Source organism: Paramisgurnus dabryanus, chromosome 1, assembly GCF_030506205.2.
Source record: "Paramisgurnus dabryanus chromosome 1, PD_genome_1.1, whole genome shotgun sequence".
In the NCBI taxonomy this organism is placed as follows: Eukaryota; Metazoa; Chordata; class Actinopteri; order Cypriniformes; family Cobitidae; genus Paramisgurnus; species Paramisgurnus dabryanus.
Genome location: NC_133337.1, coordinates 38,565,589 through 38,591,013, shown reverse-complemented (window position 1 = coordinate 38,591,013; position 25,425 = coordinate 38,565,589). Strand labels below are relative to the sequence as shown.

General features: G+C 36.3%; 2 protein-coding genes across 4 annotated transcripts; one reads left to right on the top strand and one right to left on the bottom strand.

The window, feature by feature from the left end:
* Window positions 1-1,447: 1,447 nt before the first annotated feature.
* On the top strand, window positions 1,448-6,644 carry sar1aa (secretion associated, Ras related GTPase 1Aa). 2 transcript variants are annotated; one of them, XM_065272315.2, is made up of 7 exons: window positions 1,448-1,600; window positions 3,048-3,119; window positions 3,699-3,818; window positions 3,932-3,997; window positions 4,141-4,244; window positions 4,323-4,454; window positions 5,793-6,644. In XM_065272315.2, exons 2-7 carry the CDS (start codon window positions 3,062-3,064, stop codon window positions 5,907-5,909), a joined length of 597 nt encoding a protein of 198 aa, XP_065128387.1. In that variant the 5' UTR covers window positions 1,448-1,600; window positions 3,048-3,061; the 3' UTR covers window positions 5,910-6,644. The 2 variants fall into 2 exon arrangements, with proteins under 2 accessions (XP_065128387.1, XP_065128388.1); XM_065272316.2 differs by lacking the exon at window positions 1,448-1,600 and adding an exon at window positions 1,610-1,766.
* Window positions 6,645-7,997: 1,353 nt separating this feature from the next.
* LOC135757673 (testican-2-like) lies at window positions 7,998-25,245 on the bottom strand. 2 transcript variants are annotated; one of them, XM_065272321.2, is made up of 10 exons: window positions 24,975-25,245; window positions 17,066-17,111; window positions 14,223-14,337; window positions 13,690-13,795; window positions 13,064-13,187; window positions 12,281-12,382; window positions 11,841-12,047; window positions 9,943-10,005; window positions 9,641-9,778; window positions 7,998-9,148 (listed from the first exon to the last, which is right to left on the bottom strand). In XM_065272321.2, the coding sequence occupies exons 1-10, from the start codon at window positions 25,131-25,133 to the stop codon at window positions 9,021-9,023; spliced, it is 1,188 nt and encodes a 395-aa protein (XP_065128393.1). In that variant the 5' UTR covers window positions 25,134-25,245; the 3' UTR covers window positions 7,998-9,020. The 2 variants fall into 2 exon arrangements, with proteins under 2 accessions (XP_065128393.1, XP_065128392.1); XM_065272320.2 differs by having other exon boundaries at window positions 11,841-12,059; window positions 24,975-25,242.
* Between the last annotated feature and the right edge of the window lie 180 nt (window positions 25,246-25,425).

The window sequence follows — 25,425 nt, the reverse complement described above, 5'->3', positions numbered from 1 at the left end:
AATATTGAATGAATGAATTTCTGTTTTGGTGTTTAGAATGAGGTTTGTAATTACTTTTTAAAATGATAAAATGTTGTTTACCTCAAGCATCTTTTTCTTACCACAAACATGTGAAGTTGTATGGTAAAAGAAGATCTAATTATAGCAGAATAGGTTAATTTAGTAACTTTTTTAGTATAAATGCATGGGGACTCTTGAATGGGGTTTTACAGGTAATTGTTGCTAATGTCTAAATGTTATTTCCTGTATTTTTGCATCCATCACCATGGCAACCGCCTCTCAATCTAAGAGCAGGAGTAAATAAACTGTTTTGGGGTAAAAGCATCAGTGTGAGACATACAGTAGTTACTCATAACTAAAATAGGTCAGATAACTACAATGGCCTAGAACAAAAGTTTTATTTAATTTCAAAACAGATATTCACTGCAGTTCATATAAAACACTTATAATGAAGCTTATCATGATGTCAGAATGTCAATGTGCATTACTGAATTGGTTATTTTTTATATAAGTATACCAGCCAATTTAAATCTTATTTTATTCAAAGTGTATATACAAATAGCTTAATTAACCATATATTCATATCATATAAAACCACATGATCTATGCTAGATCACTGCAGGTGTTAACCACACACCCATTTAATTGTTGTTTTGCTTTTATATTTACATAATTTTAATCAATACAACAACATCAACAAAAGAACTGTATCAATACAAACCTTGTTCATGCCTTTTGCAACAGAAAATGAGATTCAGATGAAACGAGTAAGCAGTGACATCTGGTGCCCGGAACTTGTATGTACTTCAGCTCAGTGTTCATTATGGCCGTTTCGTTTCTTATTTCGAAGGCTGCAGCCTCCGGAGGTCGCATATGCAGGCTGCATACGTCATCAAGCCTGATTATTTTAAGTTTACTGAGCATTACATTCACAAGTCATAAGCATAGTACAACAATTTAGGATTAAATAAGAATAATAGTGAACTTTATAAATGTTAATATTCTAAAATAAGACAGCATTGATGACGTAACGTTACGTAGGCTACAAATACGACCTCCACAGGCTGCAGCCTTCCGACCGAGAAACGGCCGTTATTAACGCCAGGGCAGAGCACACAAACTTTTACAAATACTGAGCTAAGCTAAGCTCGTTACGCGGTTTCTGAGCATAAACACACAACAAAACTTACCACAATAAACTTGCACGTGTAAACCCTTCATCTTAACAACGGAACGGACATATTAAAAGTTATATAGATTAATAGACGTAGCTCGCCCAAAAAAATAATTTCGTCACCCACATACAAAGCCGTGTGAAGTTTCTTCATCAAGAATCTTTCATTTTCCTCACAACGACCATGGAGTTTGCGTGTGGTGTGATGTCATACGCCAAGCAATCTGCGCAGCTCTGCAAAAAGTCTCGAGCCAATCAATGTCGCGTAAATGATCAGGTGACCATGTGCGGAAGTGCTCTCAGTGAGATATTCTGCGGGTTACTAGAGACGCTTCTCTATCCGCAGCGTTCATGACTTCAGCTTTATAAACCACTGACAGGTTCATCTGGACGGGCCGTGATACGCGTCGTGCGCTTCTGATATAGGTGAGATATAATCAAATTCTGATAAAGAGTCTGATTGTTACGGTGCAGTCGGATGATCTTCTCTCAGGCCCGGATTAATTGTGCGCGCGCACGGGTTTAACCAAGCTGTCTAGAACAGTACAACTTCTCAACAGCCACCTTGTGACTTTTAAGCTGGTCTTTACTAGTAAGTGCTTATGTTCCTACTGGTAAATCTATTAATGTACGAACGTGAGATGTAGAGTAGTGGTTTGAAAATGTTATTAGTTTGCTATGAAAAGAATGAGATGCCCTGATAATGAAACAAATACTTAGTGTGTTTTTTTTTTAATGTTTAGTTCAATTAAACAGTGTTAAAATAATTCATATTAAGACAGAAATATTGATTTACCTGATCAGAACCGGCATATCAATAACTGATAGTTGTTCTGACTGCTGCTCTTAAAGGGGACATATCATGAAAATCTGACTTTTTCCATGTTTAAGTGCTCTAATTGGGTCCCCACAGTGCTTCTATCAACCTAGAAAATGTGTAAAAGATCAACCCAGTAACTTAGTTTTAGTAAACCATTCTCTGCAAGCATGTGAAAAAATAGCTCATTGAAATTTGGCTCCCCTTGTGATGTCAGAAGGGGATCTTTTTACAATAATACCGCCCTTAATTTACACTATCCAACCACGACACTGCCATTTAATGCAGAAATCATCTGATTTGCATTTTAAAGGACACACGCAAAAACCGCACATTGTTGCTCACACCTACAAAGTGGCAATGTTGTAATATATTATCTATAAACTTTAGGGCTGCACGATAAATCGCATGTGTTTGTCACGCGCATCTCGTCAGTAATGCCGGTTCCTTGATTAGTATTAAATCGCCTTACAGCTGCTTTTAGATGGCGCAAAATTAACTACACAGAGCCGTAGTTCACTGACAATCGGGGCAATTTTGCATTAATTATCGCGGATGTATCGCCTGCGATATGTATGCGATATGGCCCAGCTTGTCAGGGAACTACGGCTCTGTGTAGTTAATGTTGCGCCATCTAAAAGCAGCTGTTGGCGATTTAATACTAATCAAGGAACCGGCATTACTGACGTGATGCGCGTGACAAACACATGCGATTTATCGTGCAGCCCTAATAAACTTTACAAATGTACTCTGATGACACCAAAGATTTATTTGACATCTTAAAAAAGTCTTGTGCCATGGCCCCTTTAATGTCCTGACATCTTCTACTGTTGTGTTACTATGCCATATAGTGATGGGGTCAGGTGGTAAGTCATAGTACACAGATTTATATTTATATCATGGTAATGAATAATTATAATATTGTTATTTGTATATAATTTGCACATCATTGATTAGTAAGGACGTGAGATTAATCAGTGATGACAGATTCTTCAGATTTGAGTAAACTGTTGCTTACACCTCACCCACATTTATAGTCTAAACATTACTTTATAGGAATCACATCTACAATGTCATTTATATTTGACTGGATCTACAGAGGCTTTAGCGGAATCCTGCAGTTTTTAGGTGAGTTTAAATCGTTTACACTACCAGTCAAATGTTAACCCTTCTGAAAAATCCAGCATAAAATGGTGAGTTGGTTTTAGCTGGTCCTGCTGGTGTAGCATGCTGGTCTAGCTGTGTTTTGGTTAATTTTTAAGCTGGACTTAGTCAGGATAGAAGACCAGCAGTTCCACCAGCTTTGCCATGCTGAGAGGACCAGCATAAACCAGATACTGCCACATTAAACCAGCTACCAGCTTATGCTGGTCTTAGCTGGATTTTTCAGTAGGCAAGACACATTTTTTGCAATGATTTCAAGTGAATGAACTGGACAAACTCAAAACTGTGACTTAAAATAAGCTAGTAAGCTTTAGATTAGGATACTTTTGATTTGTTGAATATTTTCTGTAAGTAGTTCTGTTGACCTCTATGTTATTCTTAAATTTAAATAAATAACACAAAATCTGTAGATTTGTCCAAATGTTTATCTATTAATGTATTTTTTACATATATTTAAACATTTCCTAAAGTCAAGTACATGTGCTAAACTGACTGACGGTACTGAAATATTGTGTTGCTGTAATTTTGTGTTTTTTTTGGCAGGTTTGTATAAGAAGTCTGGTAAGCTGGTGTTTCTTGGTTTAGACAACGCTGGAAAAACGACTCTACTGCACATGCTGAAAGATGATCGATTAGGACAACATGTGCCTACTTTACATCCCAGTACGAGATGATTATTATTATTATTATAAATATAACTTTTATATTAGAGGTATTAGAACTGTACAAATAATCATTTGAATGAAAGTTGAAGCTTTGACTCTTTATTTTATTAGCATCAGAGGAGTTGACCATTGCTGGAATGACCTTTACTACATTTGATCTGGGTGGTCATGTACAAGGTCAGAGATCTTTATCAGTTATTATTAATGCATCATAGTTTGTTTTTTCAGTTAAATAAAGTTATTTGTGACCACGATCATTAAACCTACTGTATAAAGATTTTCCTGGTTAATTTTGTGTAAACTTGAACTGATCTCTCCAGCACGGAGGGTGTGGAAGAACTATCTACCTGCCGTCAACGGCATCGTCTTTCTCGTTGATTGTGCCGATCACGAGCGCCTCGCAGAATCAAAGGTGGAGCTTGACGTAAGTCTCCGATCTGTTGGTTCTAGACGTGCCTGTGGTGAGTGTTTTAAACTAAAGTGACTGTCTGTGTGTTTGTAGGCTTTACTCTCAGATGAGACCATCTCAAGTGTGCCGGTCCTGGTGTTGGGAAACAAGATCGACCGACCAGAAGCTGTGAGTGAGACGAGTCTACGAGAGATTTTCTGTCTGGATGGACAAACCACAGGGAAGGTCAGTACCAGCCAAGCACAGACAACACTACACATTAAGAAGATAATAATCGATTATAAAATTTGTTGTTCATTAGTTGTTGGTGTTTGGGCTGTGAATAGTCATTTTATATGCTTTTGAACGAGTTTAAATGGCCATTGGGCTGGTTTTGTTACGCGGATCTGGCAACCTCACATAGGGTTCCTACGGATCCTTGAAAGTTTGTGAATCTGGGGGAAAAATTCAAACCCTGAGAAGTTTTTAAAAATCTACATACATAGATACAGGTCATTGAAAGTGCTTGAATCTATTTTATGCAAGAAGTTTTCTGGGAAAAATCTATATTATTCCCCTGTGTAGTGTAGGATAATATCATAAAATTACGTATGTAACTGTCGCTCCCTGAGAAGGGAACGAGACGCTGTGTCTCCCTTGTCATACGTCCTGTGTCCCTGTAACGCCATCTTTGGAAAATATTTCAGATAGTTTTATTTCATCCTTTAATATAAGTGAGTTTGAATTTGTTTAATTGGGTTTTCACAAAATAGTAATGACCACAAACTAAGCATCTGTTTAAATCCACATTTTTATTACTGTAACAACAAATGTATATCACTTTCATATCATATGGATTATTTATTTAGCTAATAATGAGAAATCTCATCAGAGTCTAACATTGAAGATTAAAATCAGTTCACCAGCACATCCCTGAAGACTCAATATGTTTTGTTTATTTATATTTTGACATTTAAATATATTTTACAATTTAAAAGCTGCATACATTTTTTTATATCAATATCAAAAAGATTATGGGCTGGTTTCTTGGACAGGGCTTATCCTAGACCCAGACTAAAATGCATGTTTGAGATGCTTTAATTTAAAAACACCTTGTTCTGACTAATTTTTAACATATATCAGTGACAATGATTTGTTTCAAGACACACATCTGTATTTTTATTGTAAGGTATGTTTGTAAAAAACTTTTTTAAATGTCCTAAAATGTGTAAGACCTAGTTCTGGATTAACCTAAACCCGGTACGGGAAGCCGCACCTATATTAGTAAAACTCTGTAGTAGTGTGTGGTTTTTACACTTTTAAAAGTAAACTTCTACACGTGAATACCATAATTTAGCTATAGTAAGTGGAAAATGTAAATGAGTAAATATTTAGATTTTTATTCAATTAATCGGAAAAATAATCGCCCGATTTAATCGATTATAATAATTGTTATTTTAGCCCTTTATGATTACTAATCTCAGATTCTTCAAGCACGTCTGACCCGTGTGTTAGAATGAACTGCTGTAACTGAATGTAGACTACAGTGTCCAGCAAATGATGTTACAAATGCTGTGTTTTCAGGGTAACGTCTCTTTGAAGGAGTTGAACGTACGGCCGTTGGAGGTCTTCATGTGCAGCGTGCTGAAGAAACAGGGTTATGGAGAAGGTTTCAGATGGCTTTCACAGTATATTGACTGAGATCTGAGACATCTGCCCTGATTTCATTTCTGCTCTTGGTAATTAGCAGCTCATATAAAGCAATTAGTCGATTTTACCCATAAGTCAGTTCTTCTGTTAACACTTTCCTGCATATGCGGATGGAAATTTTACATTTAATATACTAAAATGATCTCCTATAAAGTTAATTGAAGTCATTTTACTTTGACCAGTGGCATTTAAAAGTGCATGCTTGTAAGTAGATGACATAATTTGACAGGTTATTTTTAAATGCTTAAAATATAATCCATAGTTAAATATCATTACTTCAGCAATGTAGTACCATTATTAATCTTCTTCCTTTAAGAATGATGAAGTTTTTTTATTATATTATCTGACAACCTCAGTGTTTTAAAATCCGATCCTAACATGCTGAGATAGTCGGTGTGTGTTGTAATTTACTTTGTACAATATCAGTTCTCAGTTGTAGATAATGTTCATATGATCAGATGTTTAGTGATTGTCATCATCATAAAGCGGCAGATGAGATGTTTTTCTGCTGTAGATGTTTTTGATGATCAGACGAGAGTCTGATGAGAGATCACCTACAGCACACACATGCGTTCATGTCATTGTAATATACAACAGATTTTTCCAGATGTGTAAATATTGTGTACAAATGAAGTATAAATGTGTTGTATTGTTTATAGCCTTGAATTAAATGTACAGGTATCTGCCATGTGAAAACATCTATAAAGATTTTGAGGAATGTGCACATGCCACGCCTCCATTTTTATTCATTTATATCTTTATCTAGTCACAGTTTCAGACTTAAAACAAACAATAAATGAATACACCAGAAATAAATGGCAATCAGAATGGGATCAATGTATAAAAAATAATTTGCATGAAATAAATCCATTTCTGTTTCGAGACTCGTTGAGATCAAGTCATCTATACAAGATGCAGAATAAGACCTTCAAAAACATCACACATCAGTTTTTACTCTCAGGAGAAAATCCTTCAAAATGTTTGACTACTTTGACTAGATTGTATTAACTCTGTCACCATGAGAAACCTTTTTTATTTTGTTGTTACTTTCAAAAAAGTTTTTAAATTAAGTTAATCCAAACATATTTCATAGATTTTAAGGTTAAATTAATTTTAAACATCTTTTCTAGTCTTATTTTATTTAATTATACTTTATTTTCACCATGAATATACAGCCTTAGAAGCTGACGTGGCATTTAAAAGAAAAGAAAGAAAGAAATCACAGTTGTTGAAATATTTTACGGTTTTCTGTTGCAGAATCCAGAATTAAAATGATCTCAAACAGAAAAAAGACAAACTTACCTTATAATCCACAGATAAAGCCAGCGACACTTATATGAACACATTGTAATATGAAGCTTTTGAACCAATCAGATGTGATATTTAACAGCCAATTAAGTGATTTAACAAATTAAGATCATGACTATTTAATTCTTATTGGCTAAAAAGAAAAGAGAACTCTGTAAACCCATATGAGCCTGAGCTATAAAGTCTTGTGAAACTGAAGTCGTTACTAATCTCTTTCTGTCTGTTTCCATCGTCAGTCATCTATGAATCCACTCATAGTGAATCTTATTTACCACGCAGAGTTGTATTATTAAGTCTGATGAATAAACAGAAATAAGGGTTAATCTGTACCGCTTTATCTGCAAGCTTGAATGTCAGCATTAATGTCAATCTTTCATGGAGCTGTTGGAGACAAATGCATGACTTCAGTGGTATGACAAATGACCAACACTGCAGTGTATCCCACAATGCAATGCACACAATTTCATTTCCAATGTGATAAATAGACCAAAAGTAATATTAGCTGTCTCTTTCCTCACTCATGTATCATACTGAGTATTGCAAAATATATTCACTACAGCCAACTAAAATAGCATAAGTATGCATCATGCAACAATACTTTTTACATTACTGCTGTATTGTGTTTAATTTGACTTACTATTTATAATAATAGTAAGCAATGCATAGTGCACCAGTATGCAGATATGGACTAATATTTCAATCTAAACTGGGTTTCTGTTTGAATGATGATACATTGTTAATACACAAACACCCAGGCGACTGTATTAGAAATAGGGTTTACATGTTGTTTATATTTTATTGAACATATTTAGAGAACACATTTTGCCCTACAAGAGCTGATGTTGCCAACAATGTGCATCTATTCTGAGATATCTGAAAGATTTACAGAAGTTCTGTTGTGGACTATCATGCAGTACTAAAACAAATCAAACCTATTCAGATAACAAAAAAACATTTAAACAATCATCAAATCAAAGCATTTCACTTTTTGTTAGAAATACAACCTCAAACTGAAACAAATGTTCAGAAAATGCACATTTGGGTTAAACACATCAAGTTGTACATTCAAGAACTTCAGAATTCTTAAAGTAAAAGGTGTGAGATCATCACGTCATTTACGTCTGCTGTACATGCAGTGTTTAAAGATATTTCATCAAATTTCTAAAAGGTTTCACAGTTTGAAACACTCATCTGTGTTTGCTACATTCAATTCATTAAATAAAGATCATAACTGGCCATATTGTGCCTTAAATGTCTATTACTCAATATTATATATCAGCCTTTGCCATATTAAGCTCGCTGCTATTCCCAGATGCTATACATCTTGTTTCTGGAGCTGTTGTGTAAAAGTAATGTCACATTCATACTCGTGCTGTTATAGCATAGGATCATTTCTGTGTAACACTGCAGCTTCATGTGACAATAAACCTCAATAGGCAAAACGTGTAGAGTAAATTTTTCAGAAGTGAAAGTCCTTTTGCATAAATCATCTTGCATAAAACATAAAACCCTGTTAATGATAAAGTTCTGTATATCTGTCTGTACTTTATATTACATCAGTGGACTTCAACGCAGTGCAACTACATCATTGGGCTTAAATGACAAATCTAGTCCATCCCTTTGGTTGGAAAACTCCTGCAGATAAAAGCGGATGAGTGATCCGGGCCACTGGAGGGCGCTGTGGAGCTCTAATACAGACACGAGTCATGAAATTATAAGTACTGAAATTTGATTCAGATTGAAGAAAAGCAGAGGTGCGGCTGTAGGCTTCATCAGAAGATGATGACGATTGTTTTACCAGATGTATCCACCATCATCATTTTCTTCTGCCTCCTCCTCCTCTTCATTCTCCTCTATCTCTTTCTCCTCTTCATCGTCCCATCCGACACCACTGCTGAAATCTCCAGAGCTCATCAGCTCATCTACAACACAGAGACGCTTCATTCAGGTCTTCAGCAACTTTATTCCTGAATTATTTTAGATCATGTTGACTTTGCTAGACAAAGTTTTCTGATGTTAAAGGGCTTTTAATCCATTTTCATTTTTCATGATTTGCCATGAGTTTTAATGTCTGATGGACTGTTATATTATGACAAGCCGTTTGTTTCTATCTCATTAATATTAATTAGGTCATGATGACATCACTAGGACTCTAGGAATTCATTGCTACAATTGAACACAAATTCACACCGTCCAGCAAACTCATATTGTGTACATTCGATGTCTATCTGCAGATTTTGAGGAGATAAGCAGAGGTCAGGCATCATCAGTATATTTATTCAGGGGTGGAAAAGACTCCTGCGTGTGTGGACCTGCGGTGACCGTTCATGTCAACATATTTTAAAGTCACCATGAGCTGAGTGAGCGTCACTTTTGAACAGAGAAATCTGTTAAACCAATCTATTGTTGCTCACCACAATCTGGGTTTCCGTGGATCCGTGACCCGATGGCTTCAGTACCATGTGGGTCCACACACCAGCATTCACCCTGACTGTGGTCACACTGGAGTTTCCTATAGTAACCATCTTCATCACAGCTTGGGATATACATACCTGTACACACACACGCACGCACACACACAAACACACAGGTAATTAAGTTAATACTGTATACTATAACTGTAGCTGATGTAAAACATGGATTTTATCAACTACGCAACCACATATATATATGTGGTTGGGTGTGCGTGCATGCATGAGCATGCACGTGGGTTCACCTGGTTTCCTCTTAGATGCTCCATGTATCTGAATCCTCTCAATTTCAGCCAAACACTGAGGTTCTGAAAACAAACAGATAAATAACTCCTTATCAACTTATATGTGATGTCATTCTTTTCACTGCAATTACTATAAACTTACATGTTTTAGTTTCTTTACTGATCATTAAAGGTGCAGTGTGTACATTTTAGCGGCATCTAGTGGTGAGGTTGCGCATTGCAACCAACGGCTTAGTCCACTGCTTACTCCTCCCTTTTGAAACGTATAGAGAAGCTACGTTAGCCGCCACTGGACAAACATGTCATTGTCGGAGAAACTTAGTAAAAAAGTTTGTCCATTAAGGGCTTCTGTAGAAACATGGCTGCACAAAATGGCGACTTCCACGTAAGGGGACCCTCGGTGTATGTAGATAAAAACATCTCATTCTAAGGTAATAAACACATAACGGTTCATTATGAAAGGTCTTTACACACCCCTGATAATTTTGTATATTATTTTGCATTTCTGTCAAGAGATCCTTTTAAAAATGACACACTGCACCTTTAAATAAATTATAACGAACCATTGAGAAATTGGAAAGAAATTTTTAGTTTGATCTGTTTTGTTTGGCAGTTTTTCTGGTTCTTTTGCTGTAACGGACTGTTTGAAATGGTTACTTTATATTGATAGGTCACTTTAGTCATTCTACTAACTTTAAGTAACTTTGCAACTACATGTTAACTAACTATCCTTAATGTTTAGGGGTTAGGGTTAGTTGACAAGAAGTTATTTCTTTCTTTTCTTTTTAACGCCATACCAGCTTCTAAGGCTAAATTCATGGCGAGAATAAAGCATAATTAAATAAAGGAAGATTAAAAAAGATGTTAAAAATGTATTTCCTCTAGAAATCTTAAAACCATGTTTGGATTCACTTGATTAAAAATCTTTTCAAAAGTATCAAATGAGTAAAAAAGGTTTCTCACAGGGGCAGATGTAATACAATCTAGAAGGATATGTTTAATGGACAATGGATTTTGACAAGATGAACATTTTGGATGATTTTCTCCTGAGAGTAAAAATTGGTAAGGTAAGTTTTTCTTTTTTTTTTCTGTTTTAGAACAGAAAACTGTGAAATACTTCAGAAACGTCTTTCTTTCTTTTCTTTTAAACGCCATATCAGCTTCTAAGGCTGTATATGCATGGTGAAAATAAAGTCTAATTAAATAAAATAAGACTAGAAAAGATGTTTAAAATCAATTTCATCTAAAAATCATAGAAATATGTTGGATTAACTTAATTTAAAAACTTTTTCAAAAGTATCAACAGAATAAAAAAGGTTTCTCAAAGTAAATACAATCTAGTAGCGTATGCTTAATGAACAACGATTTTGGAGGATTTTCTCCTGAAAGCAAAAACTGATGTGTGATGTTTTTGAATGTCCTATTCTGCATCTTTTATAAATAACTTGATTCCAACGATTATCAAAACAGAAATTATGTTTTTTCCTCACATCAGGATTTATTTCATGCAACTTATTATTTAGACATTGATCCCATTCTGATTGCCATTTATTTCTGATGTATTCATTTATTGTTTGTTTTAAGTTTGTAAAAGGTATAGAAGACTTTATTGATTCTGTGGATAGTGCTTCTTTTGCTGCATTGTCAGCTTTCTCATTTCCAGCAATTCCTGAGTGTCAAGAAGTTACAAAGGTGCTTATAGTTAGTAAAATGTCTAAAGTGGACTATCAAAATAATGTGTAACCATTTCAAATCAACTTTGAACTTAAGTGTTACCTTAGAAAAAACTTATATATGTTTTAAAATAATGTAACTGAGTTGTCAACTGATAAAAATCAGGCATTGAGATGGCTTACTAAATTGTTTAAATGTTGTGAATACAATGACATGCGACTCACTTTCTCTCCAGAAACACAGACACCACTCGGCTGTGGACACTCGTCCATCTCTGTACGAGTCACAGGAGTTAAAGAACGCTCCAATGCACACTTCATATTTCTCCAGGTTTATAGCGGCCAGCTCTGACTGATCCAGGAACAGATCATTACTGGTGTCCAGTTTTGAGAACATCCAACCGATGGAGTCCTTACAGCCCGCCACGAGACCTGCGTCAAACCCTGCATCAGAGGAGACAATGGGGAGCTGATCCAGGATCATTTACTCTATCTGTGAAATCTTCAGTGTTAGTTACACGACAAAAACTTATTTGTGGACCTTGTGGTCAAAGTTTTTGGTGTTGTCCGTGGATCAGAAGATAGAGCTACACAAGATGTTGTGAAATTAAAGTCTTAGTTATATCTTACATCACATGTCTGAATGTGAATGTGTGTTTGTTCACCTCGACCGACAGTTATCATCTGTTTAGAGTTTGCATGAAGAACTTGAAACCAATCTCGGAGTCTGTCACCCAGATCGGCCAAATCCTGACCGGTGCACGCATCTAAACAAACACGTTACATACTCAACACATGAAGTATCTTTACTTTATAAACATCTTATTTCTCAGCTGGCAAAATATTTTAAGCAACTTGAAACTCTAAAAATCATGAAGATCACAGTGTTTAACAAAAGGCAGAAAGTTTTCCATCTCCGAACGAACACAATAGCTCCTTTAACATTTAATCTTTCAGCAGTTCCATATATTAGTAATTCAGATATAATATAAACTGACTTAAAGGTGCAGTGTGTAACATTTATAAGGATCTCTTGACAGAAATGCAATATAATCTACATAATTATATTATCAGTGGTGTATAAAGACCTTACATAATGAACTGTTATGTGTTTATTACCTAAAAATGAGACGTTTTTATCTACATTCACAAGTCGCCATTTTGTGCCGTCATGTTTTTACGGTAGCCCTAAACGTACAAACTGCATTATGGCACTACTCTATTTTGTCTTAAACAACAACATGTTTGTCCTGTGGCGGCTACCGTAGCTTCTCTATGCATTTCGGTGAACGGTGAACTGAGCTGTTGGTTGCAATTCACAATCTTACTGCTAGATGCCGCCAAAATCTACACACTGCACCTTTAAACATGTTCAATGGTAAAAAAACACATTTCCTATACAGACTGATATACACTACATGTATTTAACTGTATAGACAGAGACTCACCTGGTTTGGGTTCAGATGAAGTGTCTGATTCAGTCTTAATCTTGGCACTGATACACGGGCACGGACCAGAACACAGTACAGAAACACCTTTACCTGACAAACACGCCTGCTGATCCAGTTTACACTAAACAGAGAGACACAAACATACATCAAAATTCATTTGCATTCAATTATATGCAAATAATACTGCATAAAAACTACATTTTACAATGACATTTGTTTATTTCAGTGTGTGTATAAAGTTAAAGTGAGCACAGCACATGTGAGGTCTTTTACAACATTAGAAACTTCACCCACCTGACATCACCAACATCAGCGCTTCACAACTCAATTATTAACCCATCATTTCATGTTAACATCTATGTGTTTTTATACAAAGTAGCTTACAAATGTGAGGAAAGAGTTTTTAATGAGTATTGGGCATTATGTGTGTTGCTATAGAAACCAATCATTTCTAAATCTGAGCAGATGAAGAGCTCAGTTCAAAGATAAATATCGGAAAAGTTACAAATGCAACACACATGTTTAAATGATGTAACACCACTCAATCGTGTGTGTGTATGTGATTTTATGTCTGTGTGTGTGCGTGCGTGCGTGCGTGTGTGTGCGTGCGTGTGTGTGTGTACCTGTGAGACATAACTGTGTCCATCAGATCCACACACAGGTCCAGCAGACGCCTCTGGGCAGAGTTTACAGTTGTTTGTATGAAGCTTCAATCCAGACTGTTTGATTCTACAGCAAACACATCAAAATCCACTAATGGACATGGGTCAGTGTGGACGGCACATTACAGTACATGTCAATATCTGTGACTGAGAGACTTACAGCACAGTCAATCTATCAGTCAACAAATAATTCACATTTCTAAATCATTTCTAATGTAAAATAAACTACAGAAGTGTCTGAGAAAGAAAGTCTAAAAATGGATGTAAGAAATCAAAGCTGATGTAACATTCATCACTAAAAATGCATTGTGTGATACAGTATCATACAACAGTGTGCAACAGTTTGAAATTTCAAAAACAGACCACCAGCAAATAAAGCCAAGTAGACTGACAAAGTGTTCATCTGGCCAACAAATAAGCTGTAATCTTTAACACGTCTGTAAATGTCTTTCATTAATGCTGAACATCTGAATGTCATGTGATGTGAAGCTCACTTGTGCTCCAGTTTCTTGCGGTTCATGCACATCGCTCGCTGGTATCCCTGGGCCACGCACACTTTATGACGACTGCACCTGACCTTCTCACACGGATCTTTAGTGTCGTCCACACCTGTAAATCCACATTTGACAGTGAGATTCAAACACTAATGAAAACTGCAGTTACGCCAGGTCTTTAAATCATTGATACATGATGATAGTGATGTAGTCTGGTGAAAAGGGTCCGGTCTACAAGCGGTATATATCTAAATATCGTCGGCATAATAATGAAAGTGAAAACCATGGTGGCGAATAATTTGTCTGATAATAATAAACAGTAATGGGCCGAGAACTGATCCTTGTGGAACACCTTGATCTAAGATGACAGTGGGAGATTTATAGTTGTGCATGCTGTTATAAAATTTTCTGTCTTTCAGATAGGAGGAAGGCACCTTGCACTGAAATATCTTGACATACATCAGCGTCATTGTTTTGTCTCAAGATGCACATCAGTATTGTTTTTTGTAAGGTTTATTAATAAAAACTACATAAATGTCCTAATATAGCTAAGTCCTAGATTGATCTAAACTTTATCCAGGATTCAGGAAACCACCCCATAGTCTTTTATTGAGCATTACAGTACAGAAAAAAGAGGGCTTCATTCATATGAAAATGTCATATCGATGTAAAACATTAATGGTATTGAAAAGGCATTGTTATTTGTAAGCAAAATTAGTCATTTCTCAATGTTTTTTTAAAACATCCTCTAGATGCACTAACACCCAACAGTGCAATCTCATCAGGCACTTTTCTAGAAACCAGAAATCTTTTTCATCTGTCTAAGCTTGAACATTTCTATGAATAATTCAATACAGTGAGAGAAGAATAAACCTCTGCATGAGAATCAACATTTGACTGAAGAATCTCTACCATCTGTTTCAATGCAACAACGACACAAACAAACAAATTCATCTCCAGATGAAAAACATATTCCCATATAAATATAAAGAGAGACACTGCGGCACAGGAGGAACCGGGGTCAATTATTCCTCTTATACCACAGTTAGCACAAACATTGCTCTGGTGGTTAATTTAAGACACATGACAGCTGAGGAACATTTCTCAGCCAATCAGAATAAAGCATTCAACAGGCCTGTGGTGTAATCCTCATCTTTCAATCACTCCAGCAGGTGAATAACAACCATGTCATCCCGCAGTCTCCTGACATCTCCTGTGGGTTTACTGCAGTAAAACACTGTGATGTGGTTTTTCAGGTCTGTGTGATCATGAAGAGGATGACCGTGTCTTTCTGTGCTCCGGGCTACGCTGGAGGTGTTTCCATAGAAACATGAGCAATGTGCAGTTTCTGCATGATGATTTATAGCGTACTCACAAGCTTCATCAATTTCTGTGATAACGGCCCTTACAGACTCAAGGAAAACCCTTTAAAGTGTCTTCAGGGGTGTGTGAATCTCCCAAATTTATCTCATTCTGATTCTCACAGGAGCACAACAGATCCTTAAGACTACAACAATGTGATCAATATGATCGTAAGGTTTCAAAGATTATGGTTTACACTTCAGCTTTGTGAAACATTCACGTCACGCATAGAAAAAATACAACTGTACGTTCATTTATAATAAACCCAGGCAATGTTGATAGACTATGAGGTCACACTTTGTGATCTGATGATAAACCTTAATTTCAGGAAATTCAGCTACTGAATAGTTTAAACTGCATACATCTCCAAAATGAGATCCTTTTTTTAATCTGTGCTGTCAATCAAAAGCCTTTTCTTTTTATTTCATTTCATTCATCTTTTAAGATGGCACATTCAGTCTGTTATTAGCCTCACATCTGATGAGATTTCTGAAACAGATCAAGTCTATTAGTCTATAAAGTAATAATTGAGCTTTAAAGAAGTCAATATAAGTAAATATTAATCTGATATAAGGTGACTTCATACAGATTGGATAAATGCAAATCATCACTAAATCCAAATTCTTATACATTCTCAATCCAGATCATTTTTAAATAGAAAAACATTTGTCTACATAATCTTTCATTCAAATATAATAAATGTGTTTTCTGTGAAACATTATCTGCTGTTATGTCTAAATAATGTTGTTTGATTAAAGTGATTCCTCTTTCAGAACTAAAGCTTAAAAAATCTGAACGAGCAGTGAATCATAAAGCCATTTCACATGTGAAGATATATTTGTGTAAAGATGAAAATGAAGACTGAGTGCAGTGAAACGATCTGAGGAGCTGAGATGCAAAAGCCTTTAAACGCCACCTCCTTTAATAATGTGATCATGATATTAACCGAATGCCCTTGGCATGCATTATACCTTCATCAAATACTTTCACTTCAAATCCACTTAATCCAGACCTCAGCTCATTCACAAATACCAATCAGAATCCATTAAGAGTCTGATAAAAAAGATCATTTATAAGAAAACATGTCAGACACGGTTAAAGCACATCTGAGCGCTATATTTTCAGTTATCTGAGACAAAACATGTTTGTCTGTCTAACAGCTGAGCGTTTCTTCATGTTCACAAACATTTTAAAATCACCTGTAGGGATATCTGGAAAAAGATAATAGTTTTACACATGACTTTATAAATGAGGAAACATAAGGGGTGGTGATGGTGCAGTGGATAAGACACATGCCTGTGGTGTGAGAGACCTGGGTTCAAATCCACTGTGACGCACCATTGTGTCCCTGAGCAAGACACTTAACCCATAGTTGCTCAAGAGGTGTGTGACCTCTGAAACATATAGCAATTGCAAGTCGCTTTAGATAACAGCGTCAGCTAAATGAATAAGTATAAGAGAAAACTTGAGAAGAAACTCACTTTCATCAGAGCCCTGTGGACTTTCCAGTGTCCGGATGTGATCGTCCTGATGAGAAACACAATAAACACACACATGTGACGTAATTCACATTAAACCGAATGAATTTTCCAAACAACTTAAATCCATATAACAATGATATTTAACCTGTCCTAAAAGAGATTTGAGAGCTGTAGGGAAGGGCAGAATCACATGAATCATAAAGAGTTTGGATTCAAATGTTATTGAACTGAACAGACATCATCAGACATCAGAATAAAACACAAGAACATTTAAACACAAACCTCCACTTCCTTCAGCAGCAGAGACAAAGAGAGAGAAATGTGAGATCAACATTTAGAAACACATGAAAGGGGACAGCGCTCTGCTTCACATTCACTTTAATTTTCATCTATTAATATAATCTGAAAGAATAAAAGAGCCGAGGGATTTACCAAAGCACACAGCCGCCACAACCCTCCAAGAACTGAGCTTACTGAACTGATTCAGCAGCTGCTGAGAGCCAATTCATCACACAACTGATTCATCACACAACTGATCTCAACAGATTCATCACAACTGATTCATCACACTACTGATTCATCAAACAACTGATCTTAACTGATTCATCAAAACTGATTCAACACACAACTGATCTCAACTGATTCATCAAAACTGATTCATCACACAACAGATTCATCACAACTGATTCATCACACTACTGATTCATCACACAACTGATTCATCACACAACTGATCTCAACAGATTCATCACAACTGATTCATCACACTACTGATTCATCACACAACTGATCTCAACTGATTCATCACAAATGATTCATCACACAACTGATTCATCACACAACTGATTCATCACACAATTAATCTCAACTGATTCATCACAGAACTGATCTCAACAGATTCATCACAACTGATTCTTCACACAACTTATTCATCACAGAACTGATCTCAACAGATTCATCACAACTGATTCATCACACAATTGATCTCAACTGATTCATCACAGAACTGATCTCAACAGATTCATCACAACTGATTCTTCACACAACTTATTCATCACAGAACTGATCTCAACAGATTCATCACAACTGATTCATCACACAATTGATCTCAACTGATTCATCACAGAACTGATCTCAACAGATTCATCACAACAGATTCATCACAACTGATTCATCAAAACTGATTCATCACACAACTGATCTCAACTGATTCATCAAAACTGACTCATCACACAACAGATTCATCACAACTGATTCATCAAAACTGATTCATTACACAACTGATTCATCACACAACTGATTCATCACACAATTAATTTCAACTGATTCATCACAGAACTGATCTCAACAGATTCATCACAACTGATTCATCACACAATTGATCTCAACTGATTCATCACAGAACTGATCTCAACAGATTCATCACAACAGATTCATCACAACTGATTCATCAAAACTGATTCATTACACAACTGATCTCAACTGATTCATCGAAACTGATTCATCACACAACTCAACTGATTCACTGAATTGGATAATAAACTGTCTTTCCTGTTTGATTAATATTGTATTTATTGTGTGAGAGAAACATGAGCTTCATCTCCCTCCCTGTTTGTATACACAAACCTATGAACATACAGATGCATTATCAATGTGTGATCATCTGGAAAAGACTCACATGAGCTGCTGTTACAGATTCACTGCAATATTAATATTCATCAAACAATGCCATATAAGGTGCCATGACTTTCTTATAACACACCAGTATGAAGTCATGTGGTTGATTGGTCATCAAAAAGTCAGAAGACAAATAAACAAGCAGACAAATAATAAAGAAGCTCTTTGATCTCCAATAAGATTTGCATGCTTCATAGTGTGCTGCTGGGGCAACACATGCATACTAAAGCTGACATTTTCTATCAAAACAATTAAACATCAACACATTGAGTCTAGTGCTCATGATTTGAATAGAAAATTATGAATTAAAGTACTACTATTAAACTAAACTATGATTAAAGGACATGAGTGTAGCCAAGACACAATAAACACGTCATGTCTGCAGCTTTTGTACAAACACAGTTTACATAGAGAAAATATGAAGAAATTACATAAACATGCACACAAATCTGTCAAATAGATTATTTTACCATAACCTGTGACCAAATATCATCCAATTAATCAGCTGGGCCATTAAATAACTAAGTCAGGGATAAAGTACAGGCAACTGAAATAAGTCCTGACAGTTTGATCACACTAAAGGGGTTTATTATGAAATAACAACCAGCTGACCGTTCTTTATTCTGCTTATTACATGGCTGTTTACCTCATAATTAAGGTAAGGAACATTTAATATTGATTTATAGTATTTTATTTGCTCATTTTAAATGAATGCAGACCCATTAAAGAATCAAGCATTTTAGAGAGCTGTGTAATAAAAACTCATTGTCTGTGTTGAGCTACAGTATAGAAGCAGAGATTCACAACACTTTTAGTTTAAAGAGTTTCTGTCATTTTGTCTCCAGATGATTGACACAATGAGAGTTGATTGACAGGCTGATGACCTCAGTGCTTTCTTAATGAAACCCGTCTAGAAAACACATCATCCACAAATAGCTCCAGCAGTGGAGATGTCACTCTTAAACACCCTCAATCTGTGACCTGTGAAGCGGATTAAAATTGAATATGAAACGCTTCTCTCTGGAAGAACATGTTGAGTTTTTTTATCTTCTGATAAAGCTGATTTTTTTCTGCAGTCAGTTTCTGATTGAAAACTTAATGAACCATTTAGATAGAAAACCATACAGAAGACACTCATCATACATCTGTTTTAATAGATCTCTAATAAATATTGAGTGTTTCAGTGATTTATTAACAATACTTCTCATCACTTTATGAATTATAGGTACATTTATAATCATCTCGTTCACAAACCTGGATGATATTCTGGCATTTTGGGATTCATTTCTCTGAATCTGCAAAGCATATGATAAGGAAATGCAGTTTAAAAGTTTTTCATATCAGATGATGTTTTGATGCCTTAAAGGGGCTGTAGAAAGTAAAACTGTATTTATAGATGAATACTAAGAGTTGTGTACATAGTAATGATATATCATGAGCCCCAAACACGATTGTTTCCTCCTTCTTATATAAACCCAGTGTTTCCCATACATAGGCTCTACTTGGGCGCTGCGCCCAGGTAAATTGCGACCCGCCCAGGTAAAAAAAAAATCACTTTTCCGTATTTTCTGAACTCGACTGGATGACCCGTGTTTTGGAGAGAGAGAGAGAGAGAGAGAGAGAGAGAGAGAGCGACAGAGAGGTGGGGGTCGGGTGACCGTGAAGATGATGCACGCGTCATAAACTCATCATCCAGCGCGGCAAACTGGATCAACTGCAGCAGCACATACGGAGCAGCCAGGGAACACACTGCGACCAAAATGGTCGCATATGCTTATTTGCAAATGTGTTTATAGCATCTAAGTTGGCTTCATTTTGCGTGCAAGCACGTTGTGTCTCTCCGGTTGAGTGTCCGTTCACGTGCTCTCTGTTTCTCAATGAATTGGGCGCGACGCGAAGCAACCTCAGTGTCACATTGTATCCTTTCATGTTTCTGAACTTGAGCAGAGTTTTACCATTAGAGGTCTTTTTTCACTGAGGACGCGGGACCCATTCGGTACCGGGTTTATATTTTAAATGGTCAGATGGGTCCGGGTCGGTCCTAGTTCATTACTTCGGGTCCCAAGTCTGATTAATATTGTGTGTAAAACCCGAGTCGATCGGAGAACGGCCGTGAGCGCTACCGCGCTAAAGCTCGAGTGCTGTTTTAGCGTGCCTCCGGTTTCTATGGCGATAGCAACTGGCTCTTGTCACGACCACGCGCCGCTTCATTTTCTTTATCCCATTTTTTAATAATCTTACTATTAATAGACAATATCTTTACTAAAATCTAAACAGTTTTCACAGAGATTGTAGCAAAAAGCAGTGCTTATACTGAACGAGCAAAGCTCTAGCTGACTCAGGATATAAAAAACGCAAAGCTGTAATGTAAAGTCTGTCATCGGGACAGCAAGTAGACTTTTAAATCTGAAATAATTAGTGGATTAAGCTTTTTTTAATTGACAAAAGAGAAATAGAAAGCAGAAGCAGTAAAAGTGCCTATCTTATAGAAGTTATTAACATTATAACATCAGTCACATTTATAATCTATAGACCTGCACTGTCTATTAATATACTGTACATAATATTGTATATAATTGAGTTTGATAAAAGGGGTCATCAAATTGCTTCATATATCAGTGCAAAAACATAAAGTGTTTTCGTGGTGCTTTGACAAACAGTGTCAGCTTTGTTTATGGCAAAAAAAGTTTGGGGTGGTTAGATTAATGAACTATAATGTGAAATTAATATGAATGTTATATAAATCAAAGTATTGTGTTGTGTCACACATTATTAGTTCTTTGTTACATGTATAGTAGACCATTTTTTGTCGGTGGATAATAATGATCGCCCTTTTCACCAGCTACCACCACAAGTAAATTTCAGATCTGTGGGAAACACTGAAACCTCATGCATGTAAAAGACCGCTGGAAAACAGACCAATCACAACTTAACACCAACTGTGACATTACAGAGATGTACACCCCAACATTAAATTACACAGTAAATTCATTACAATGTTGTTACAATGATAAAAACAAAGTTGTGACTGCTGAGTTAGCGCTATATGCTAGTTAATGCTATATGCTAGTTAATGCTATATGTTTGCGTTTAGGTTGAAGTTCTACTATTGACGTTACAGTTAAATTTTGCAGGTGCATACTGAAAAAAACACCACAAACTTACCACTTAGAAACGTCCATTAACAATCTCCAAACAATTGATTATTCCTCAAAATCTCATAGAGACTCAAACATAAGATCTGTTTACACACACACAGAGCTACTGAAGGAGAAACAGCCAATCAGAGCAGAGCTCAACATTATTATTCATGACCCTTTCAAATAAGATAATAATAGACCATTTCATTATAAAGACAAATCCTAGGGTTGTAAATGGACATGAAAAACTGACTCTGGATCATTTTATAAAGCCACAAACCTTCTGTGTAGATATCAGAGAATAATTGAACAGATTATTAACATGCATACTTTGGCACCTTTAAAATGCTCCCAATGTAGACTCATCAGGTAGCTACGCAGTTTTTAAACACCTGAGAGATTTTTCCAGTATCATCACTGATCTCTTTTCCTCTCTGCTGTGTTGTTTCTCCAATGTTAGTACAGATATATAAACAAAGTGAAACTGAACCTCATATTCTGACTTCTGGGTGAAATCCAAATCCCAGAGTTCTGTCATGTGGGTCGAATAAATAGACTTCAGTCTACTGATGCCAGCTGCCCGTGTTGATTCAGTTCCAGCTTCATCTAAATACACACGAGACTCTACAGAGCATCAGATCCACAGCGAACCTTTCAAGATCATCAGGGTATCTGTAATGTTTCTGTCATCATAACAAACAACCATACATCAATTTCTCTGACTGTTTACAACTGAAAAGCCTCAAATCCATTTATATTTGTCACAGTTTCTTTGAAGAAACATCCATAATCTCTCTTGATCTTTACAGTTATTTGGTTGTTTATCTTGTGTTGTGATTCACTGCGTTCTGTTGTGGGCAGTCAGCCGAAGCTCAGATCTGATGATAATGAATCTGTTCAAATCTAATGAAGCCGTCTACATAAACAGCACTTTCAGACAGTAGACGACGAGGCTGATCAGTGGATACAAAACAACCCAATACAACTAGAACTAAGACACACAAACACATGGATGTGGAGAGAGGGAGAGCAAAAGAGCGAGGGAAAGATGTGTTTACTATTCATTGCTTACTAAATGATGTGTAGGCCTACTGTGTAACAACAAACATCAAGACTTCTCTCTGTATGAAGATCATGAAAAGCAAATAAACACAGTCAGATGCTCAGATCTCCTCCTGCCAAACTAAACTAGTCCTGTAGCGTGATGATTACTAGATTTCCACATTCTCTAAAACAAATATCAGGTCTGCTTACCCATCCAAACAGTCCTGTTCAGATACTTATGCTACAGCTCAAGTCTTTCTAAAATCCTGCAAACACTTAAAGTGGTCAATTAATAGCAGTTAAAGGATTAGTCAAAATCCAGATAATTCACTCACCACCATGTTATCCAAAGTGTTGATGTCTTTCTTTGTTCAGTCGAGAAGAAATTATGTTTTTTGAGGAAAACATTGCAGGATTTTTCTCATTTTAATGGACCCCAACACTTAACAGTTTTAATGTAGTTAAATATTGCCGTTTCAAAGGACTCCAAACGATCTCAAACGAGGCATAATGGTCTTATCTAGCAAAATTTGTTTCATTTTTGACAAGAGAAATAAAAAAATGCACTTTTAATCCACAACTCGTCTTCTTCCTCCGGCTGTGTGACAACTTGAGCCAGCACGACCTAATTGCTTAATGACGGTCACGTGTTACATATATGAAATGCACATTTGCAGACCATTTTAAACAATAAACTGACACAAAGAGAATTAGTTTCATTCGACAACGTCAGAACGCTCCTCTTTCTCCACACTTGTAAACACTGGGGAGTAGTTTCGATACGTCATACACTAGATAAGACCATTATGCATCGTTTGAGATCGTTTGGAGTCCTTTGAAACTGCAATATTAAACTACATTAAAACTGTTAAGTGTTGGGGTCCATTAAAATGAGAAAAATCCTGGAATATTTTCCTCAAAAAACATAATTTCTTCTCGACTGAACAAAGAAAGACATCAACAATTTGGATGACATGGTGGTGAGTGAATTATCTGGATTTTTTTAAGAAATTGGACTAATCCTTTAACATAATATAGGGACAGATTTGATCAAAGCCGTCTGAGGTGATGCTGTGGACCCTCAGTCATCACAATCCACTACAAACTCATATTCAAATCTACTGTTGACTAATAAAGCCATGAATGGTCATTTATTTGACTTCCATCATCCTGGAGAGCCGAACACAACAGGTGACAATGAGGCTTGTAACACAACTTATGCTAATATTATTTAATCAGATAACAACTCAGACTCACAAACTGACTTCAGTCATGCATTAGAAACATCACACAGAGAGAGACACCTGAATTTATTCATTCATCACAGACCCTGATCCTCCTCAACACAAACCTCAGGCTGTAAAGCACAAACACATCAGGAGAGGAGAACCTACATCGATTTCAGCCCTATATTCTTATCTCTCTGAGATGAGAGTTGATTTTCTGCGTGCAAATGTTTTCTGCTCTGCTGTGAGAAGTCATTTTCAATATCAATGTTTTAAAATAAATGTGTCAGTAAAAGTCACACCGCTTATATCTCCAGGTCACACATAAACCTCCTTAGACCCAAGCTTTGGTTTGGGGTGCATAGGAAGAATCAATAAATACAACAACCAAATATTTTTGTGTACAACAGGTTACACAGAATTAAATATTATGGTGTAGTGTACACAACAAAAAATGTGATGACACACCAGGTCTTAGAAGATTAATGAAAACCAGTCATTATTTCTCACCTGACGTCGATTTGTCCAGCAGATTGTGTGTGATGTGAATCTTAAATGGTTAGTTTATCCCAAAAAATTCCTGCTGGACACAAATGAAGATATTTTGATAAATGTTAATAACCACACGGATCTGGGGTACTATTCACTTCCATTGTATTATTTTTTCCTACTATACAAGTCAATGGTGCCCCAGATCTGCTTGGTCACAAACATTCTTTAAAAGATCTTTATTTGTGTTCAGTAAACAAAGACATTTATACAGGTATGGATTTATTTGACATGTGTGTCCTTGATGTTAATGGTGTGATGGACTGAACTTACATCTCTGAAGCGGTGACTGACGGTGCTGCGGCTGTACTGATGAACACTGGACATCCACTCTTCATCACGCATGATGACATTACCATGCGCGCTCACGACAGTCACGAGCAGCAGCTGCAGAGCCAACAAAACTCTCATCATCACCATCATCATCATCATCCGATCCTGCCAGATAATCACAACACTGTTCCGATCCTCCGATCTGTGAGCTCAGCTGAACGAAAAACAGAGAACTGACGAAAGAGAGAGAGAAAGATAGAGCGAGAGAGAGATAGAGAGAGAGAGAGAGAGAGAGAGAGAGAGAGAGAGAGAGACTGAATGAGAAAGGCGGGCGTCGTTGTCCAGTTCGTTACGTCACTACTGGGAAATGATTTTTACTTGTCACCTGAAATATTATGAATCCCCTGAGATTTTATTGAATTAAAATGTGCATAACTGGACATTATTATGC

Bases quoted from the DNA above. Each gene is read 5' to 3' on its own strand.
- sar1aa (XM_065272315.2), top strand. From the start codon at position 3,062: ATGTCATTTATATTTGACTGGATCTACAGAGGCTTTAGCGGAATCCTG. The intron at 3,819-3,931 runs GTACGAGATGAT...TTATTTTATTAG, and splicing joins TGTGCCTACTTTACATCCCA to CATCAGAGGAGTTGACCATT. The intron at 4,245-4,322 runs GTAAGTCTCCGA...GTGTGTTTGTAG, and splicing joins AATCAAAGGTGGAGCTTGAC to GCTTTACTCTCAGATGAGAC.
- LOC135757673 (XM_065272320.2), bottom strand. From the start codon at position 25,133: ATGATGATGATGATGGTGATGATGAGAGTTTTGTTGGCTCTGCAGCTG. The intron at 14,338-17,065 runs GTGAGTTTCTTC...GTGGATTTACAG, and splicing joins TCCACAGGGCTCTGATGAAA to GTGTGGACGACACTAAAGAT. The intron at 10,006-11,840 runs GTGAGTCGCATG...GTTTGTTTTCAG, and splicing joins TCTGTGTTTCTGGAGAGAAA to AACCTCAGTGTTTGGCTGAA.